This window comes from Melozone crissalis, unplaced genomic scaffold (assembly GCF_028551555.1).
Source record: "Melozone crissalis strain CALT ecotype California unplaced genomic scaffold, PUWL_Pcris_2 ptg000042l_1, whole genome shotgun sequence".
In the NCBI taxonomy this organism is placed as follows: domain Eukaryota; kingdom Metazoa; phylum Chordata; class Aves; order Passeriformes; family Passerellidae; genus Melozone; species Melozone crissalis.
Genome location: NW_026535820.1, coordinates 61,352,930 through 61,358,929, shown reverse-complemented (window position 1 = coordinate 61,358,929; position 6,000 = coordinate 61,352,930). Strand labels below are relative to the sequence as shown.

Genomic DNA, 6,000 nt, shown 5'->3' with positions numbered 1-6,000 from the left:
ATACGTCAGCTTTGATATTTAGAAACTCTGCAAGATAGTTTTATGTTTTAGGACAGCACCTCTTGCTTGCTTCCTCTCCTATGTAATGGAATACTATAATTTGGCAACAGTGGATAGCAACAAATGAGTGTACTGAGAAGCAATGTTACCGAAAAATTGTATACAAAATAATCTGAGCTGTACAAGCTGAAGTAAGCAGAGAACGACAAATATTAATATGATAAACAAAGAAAATCAATGTAAATTTAAACCAATCCTTTGGAAAAAAGACCGTTGATTCTCTCTTTTTTAACACAACGGAAAAATTCCCAAAGTGCAGCAAAAATCCTATTGATAGCATTGCTACTGTCACGAAAATAGCTGGGAGAATCCAGGATAAGAGGTTTGTGACTAAATTTTACAAGAACATGTATTTTGCTCATTAAATTGACTAAAAGTGCATGGGCAGAGCTGGTGAAATACAATGCAGGCACCCACTCCCCATGCCTTAAGCCCCAGCTCAGGCTGTAAAATGCCTGTGCCTTTAAAGCACTTGCAGTGACAGGAGGCCTTGTGTTTGCAGATGCGTTAGCCACTTTTTGATTTGATCTTTACGCAATTATTTTGATAAAGAAAATGTTCATCTGGTTGACACTATCACTGTAGTCAATACCTAATGGCCCCCATAGTTAATTTCCTTATAAATATTTAGCTTAATAGAAGTCCTCCCTTGGGTTACAATACTTTTGACACTTGTATAATCTGAAACAAATCCTCTTTTTTAGTCAAACAGACCATGTTACACACACAGTTGGCTAGCTATTTACAAAGTACCCAATTAAATCCTACTTAATTCTCCCACTCCGACTATCCCATTGCACTAGTGTGCAGGCTACTGATCACACAAGATGAGGATCCTTCACTGAGCCTGGACACAAGCTTACAGCCAGCAGGACCTGATGGTACAAGAGCTTGCCGTAAAAATAATTCACCCGTCAAATGCTACAAACAAATAGCAAGGAAAATGTGCAAATTCAGAGGATTGAAGAAATAAGCTGAAGAATCACAGTTAAAGACAGGTAAATCTAGTTTAATGTTCACATGTAGTAGTTACACATCACAGAGATTAAACAGGATTTTAACTGTAACATAGCTGCAGTGAAATGTAAGTAATTTTGTACTAGAAAAATAATCTTGACGCAGTTATCCGATTTTTGGTCTACTTAAGTTCATTTTAAGATGAATTTACATCACTGATCATAATGACTTAGCCCATGTGCCCTTCTGCAGTTCACTATTAATACTCTTTGGACGAAGGAAACAGCAACTGTTTTTGTTAATGGTTTGCCCTTTGGCTGCAAGCAGAGAACAGTTTTCAGTTTTTAAGCAATTAATAAGCTGTAGGAACACAAATTTGCGATAAAACCTTTTGGTGCTGAACGAAGTTTCCGAACAAATTTCTTGATCTAATTCAAGACCAGATTTAAAAAAACAAACCAAAGTGATAAGAGATCTAAAGCATTGCCCCCGTAATGCAAAAAAACTAGATAGAATTTTTTCTTGTCTCAGTAAAAAACACATCTTACCGCTACTTTTATAGAATGCACTAAAAATCCCTGTGCCTAAATGACAAAAGTGTAGTCTCAAAATTTATATAATACACTTACAAACATTTTTAGTCTAGATTGAGGAAAACACGTTGTATGGACTCCAAACAAGTTTATTTGCAATTAGACACCTCATGCAATCATGCAGGACCGCTAGCTAAAGCTGCAACTCGAGTCTAAAGGACATTTGGGGACAAAAAAAGTCCTAAACATTTAAGATATTTCCATATTAGCAGCTCCGTACTTGAGCTCCCACAGATTAAAAAAACCATACACACCTTTATAATATTTACAAAAAAATATTTAATTAAAAATATTTTATAATTACAGTAGTCTATTAAAGCATATACTTTTCTCACACTTATAGAACATCTCTATATATACACAGTATGAAATGTCACTCATTCGTCTATACAATATGTAACATTCCTGCAGGGATAAGAAAGTTCCCTGGGCCCCAATAAAATCCATCTATTTTAAACAATAGATGTCAAATATATCTACAAATGCTCTGGGAGATTAGTAAAGCTTCAAGATTCGGCTGCTCGGTCCCTCAAGAGTTACAAGGTTTCTAAAGTCTGGTTTAGGCTCGGTCCTCTATCCCGGGGCAGAGTCGCAACTTTTCCCGCTGCCACCGTGGGACACGCCGCCGCTCACAGCTGGCCGGGAACGACGAGAAGAGACGGAACCGGGGGCAAAGGGGGAAAAAGGACACGGGGAGCTGGGGACGGGGGGGGACCGCTACGGACGTGCAAAATGGTGAACAGGCTTGGCTCTGCCGGGGTGAAGCATGGGAACTGCTCGGGGGGTTGGATGGCTCCTTGCTCCGGAGCGGCGGGGCAGGGCCGGGCCCCCCCGCCGCCGCCCGCCCCCCGCGCTGCCTCTGCGCGGCGCCGCCGCACACCTGTGGGAGAGGAATGAATAGAGGGGGTGTGTGAACCGCTCCGCTCCAGACCGACTGGCGCCACCAACAAAACACAAGACATGCTTGATCAACAACCCAAAACAAACCAGGTCAAACAACAACCGCAGCTCCCAGGCTGGGCCAGGCGGAGGGAGGGATGCGCAGCTGCACGCCGCAGCCAGAGGCGCTCCGCGGGGGGAGGGGGAAACCCCAACCACCCGGTAGTTAGGGAAAATAAAATAACCACCCCGTAATTAAATATAAAACCCCAATGCCGCCTGCAAGCGTTTCTCGCCGGGCTCTGATCCCCCCTCGGCAGGCTCCCTTCCCGCAGGATGCGGAGCGGCCCCACCGAGCCCGAGCGCTGCGCTCCCCCCGCCCGCGGCCCGCGCCCGCCCGGCACTCACCTGGGGAGCGGCGGTCAGCGGCAGAGGATGCTGTCCCCCGGCTTGTTAACAGAGCCTGCCTGCGCAGCAACCAAACACGGCAAATTAACAACTGGGGAGAAACGACACGGAGACACCCCCCACTGCCCAGACCCCCTCCTCCTCCGCGCACCCAGGCACCGCCATAGCCCCCTCGGGAGCGCTCAGGGAAGCCCCCGGGGATACAGAGCCAAGGGGGTCACCGCAGCGCTGCGGCAAGCCCGGGGTGCCGGGACACGCCGCTTCCCGCGCCGCCGGGCTGCCACCGTGGGTCCCGTACCGGGGAGTCGCTCCCCGATTCCCGCCCCTCCTGAGCACGCTGCGCTCCATGTGCACGGCCCCCACAGCCCCTCACGCTCGCTGCACGGCGCGGAGGCTGGAAAGCGCGGAACAGCGCGCCCGTTCCCGAGTGTGCGAACACGCCGGCTACAGGTACTCCCTCGAGAGGCCGTAATTACACGGCACACACTGTGCGGCAGCCTGCCCGCACCGAGGGGATGCGGGCACCCACCGCGCACCACCGGGGCGTTCCTGCGCCCGTCCGCCCCGTCCCCTCCGGGAGCCACGGCTCTCGGCAGAGCCACGGGCACGAGAGTGGCGGCACATCGCCGGGGCGCTCCCACGGCGGCCGGCGCCGACCACCGCGCCGCGCCGCTCTGCTCCGCACCACGCTCCCCGCGCTCGGGCATCACGCACCTCTTACCGGGTCAGTGTTCAGGGCAGTCAGCGGGGTCCGGGGGGTGCCCGCGGGACAGCTGCCTGGGTGCAGAGCGGGCGGCGGCGGCTGCTGCCGGAGCAGCGCTGGGTGCGTCTCCAGAGCCAGCTGCAGGTCGAGGATGTAGTCGATGACGTGCTGTAGGATCTCCACTTTGCTGACCCTCTTGTTGGGCGGGATGGTGGGCACCAGCTTCCTCAGCCGGCTGTAACAGTCATTCATATCGCACTGCAGGCACAGCGCCGCCGGCTCCTCGCCCGACGGCGGGCTCCCCTTGCAGCCGCTGTGCTCGGCCAGGCACCGCAGAGCCGGGTGCCCCCCACCGCCGCCCGCCACGCCGGGCTGCGCCTTGCGACTGGGGTGCCGGACGGGGCTCACGGCTTTCATGGTGCCGCAAGGAGGGAGGGAGACCTCCCTCTCCACCGCCGCCGCCTGCTGCTGCCGCCGCTGCGACCTCGGGAAGCCGCGCACGCACCGCCCGCAACGGGAGCGGAGCGCGGCCGCAGCGCCTCGATGGCGTTAACAGCGGCCGCCCCGGGAACGCAACGAGAGCCGCTCGCAGAGCCGCGCCAGGAGCGGCACCGGGAACCCGCCCGCTCCGGAAAAAAATATTAATTTTCTTAAAACGAAGAGCCGGTGCTCCGCAGCCACCCGACCGCGAACACAACCACCTCTGCTGCCGCCGCTGGCCGCGCCGCCCCCTATATAGCGCGGGGCGCGGGCGGGGCGGGCGGCTCCGCGGCGGGGCCCGGCGAGCGCGGCGCGGGAGCGGGGGGGGCGCCGCGGGGCCTCGCGCAGCCAATCAGGGCGCGGCGGCCCCCCCCGGAGCGCGGCGGCGGCCAATGGCGGCGGGGCAGGGGGGCGGCGGCGCTGCGGGGGGGGCGGGCGGCGCGCGCCGGCCCCCCCGGGGAGGAGGGGGCGGAGGAGGAGGAGGCGGAGGCGGAGGAGGCGGTGCCGGGGAGGAAGGACTGCGGGAATGCGGGCGGGACCCGCCGCCCAGCGGAGCCCGGCGCCGGCCCCGCGCTCCCGAGCGCAGTCCCGCGCGACCGGCGCCGCTCCCCGCCGCCCGACCCGGAGCGAGGCGGCTGCGCCCGCCCTCTCATCCCTCCCCCGTTCCCTTTCCCGGGAGGGCTGGCATCTCCTCGGGTGGTGGTGAATCGCATTTTTATCCTCTCGGTGTAAGAGACTTATTCCAGCTTTACACGTTTTTTTGAGGGACTTGGGGACGCTGGTTTACAGGCAGGGAAAATCCCAAGCAAAACTTGAGGAGCGTGGGGGAGAAGGAAGGAGGAGGGTTTAGGGACTTCCAGCAAAGCAAAGCCAGGGAACATTAAATTAGAGCACATAACTATTAAAAATGCATGGAGATGGAGTATTTAAAATTCCTCCATGACATATAATATTAATCCGTTTTATGTAAAATTCATACCTGTAACTTAATTTGGTCCATTAATGCACCAGATCACGTATTAGTAGATGTACCATGTTTTAAATATGATGCTGGAAATGTCCAGAGTTCTGTACTTCGAGACAGAGCATTAAAATTAACAGACATATACTCCTGAGTCCTGCTTAAGTCATCTTGTGGCATATTGTAACCTTTTAATTTAATAATGCAGTGTTGAAACTTCCTGTTAATTCCTGCTAAGGATTAAGAGCCGCTGTGTATTTGAATGGGGCGCCGGTGTAAGAAACTTGGCGCCCGATCCTACAGCACTGCAAGCTGTCCGGGAGCAAAGCAGGGCTGATTGCTGGGGCAAAGGGCTGAAGGAAGGAGAAAAGGCTGCAGGATCTGCCCCTAGGCTTGTACGTCTAACCCACCAGAAGGGAAGGAATCCATAATGGTGATTAATGATTACATGTCCCCTCCAAGCTTAGTCACAACGGGTGATATATAAAGGATACAGTGGGAAGCTGTCAAAGCCAGAACTTGAATGAGGGGTGAGGCTGGATCATCTGAAGCGTATAATGAAGCACACTTGCATTCTCTCTCACCTCTTAAAGACGCGTGTTTGGAGGCTCTGCTTAGAAATGCTCACACTCCTGTTTTCCTTATTTTGTACCACACTGCCACTGCCATTCACGGCAGTTAGGCTCCTCTCAGCTTCAAATCCACTTGTGCAGTGTAAATCTTTGAGGTGTAAATCTAGACCTCAGTCTAGATGTATGCTACATCAGGAGGATGTGATGAGAAGGTGTATTTCCATTACCTATGGGCTGCATGATCCCTATTGTGTTGTAGTCATTGGTTTTATTCAGTGAAACTCCTTGGGTTTCCTTGCAGGCACAGGCCTTAAAGTGTGTATTATGGTTACTTTGTCTGTTTCTGGAGTCCTGGCAATATGGACAGATTTGATGTGCTGTTTAGAA

At 53.3% G+C, this 6,000-nt stretch overlaps 1 protein-coding gene across 2 annotated transcripts; it reads right to left on the bottom strand.

Annotated features, from left to right (window-relative positions):
- Positions 1–1,048: 1,048 nt before the first annotated feature.
- On the bottom strand, positions 1,049–4,246 carry ID4 (inhibitor of DNA binding 4). 2 transcript variants are annotated; one of them, XM_054284950.1, is made up of 3 exons: positions 3,612–4,246; positions 2,898–2,956; positions 1,049–2,490 (listed from the first exon to the last, which is right to left on the bottom strand). In XM_054284950.1, the coding sequence occupies exons 1-2, from the start codon at positions 4,015–4,017 to the stop codon at positions 2,943–2,945; spliced, it is 420 nt and encodes a 139-aa protein (XP_054140925.1). In that variant the 5' UTR covers positions 4,018–4,246; the 3' UTR covers positions 1,049–2,490; positions 2,898–2,942. The 2 variants fall into 2 exon arrangements, with proteins under 2 accessions (XP_054140925.1, XP_054140924.1); XM_054284949.1 differs by having other exon boundaries at positions 3,619–4,246.
- Between the last annotated feature and the right edge of the window lie 1,754 nt (positions 4,247–6,000).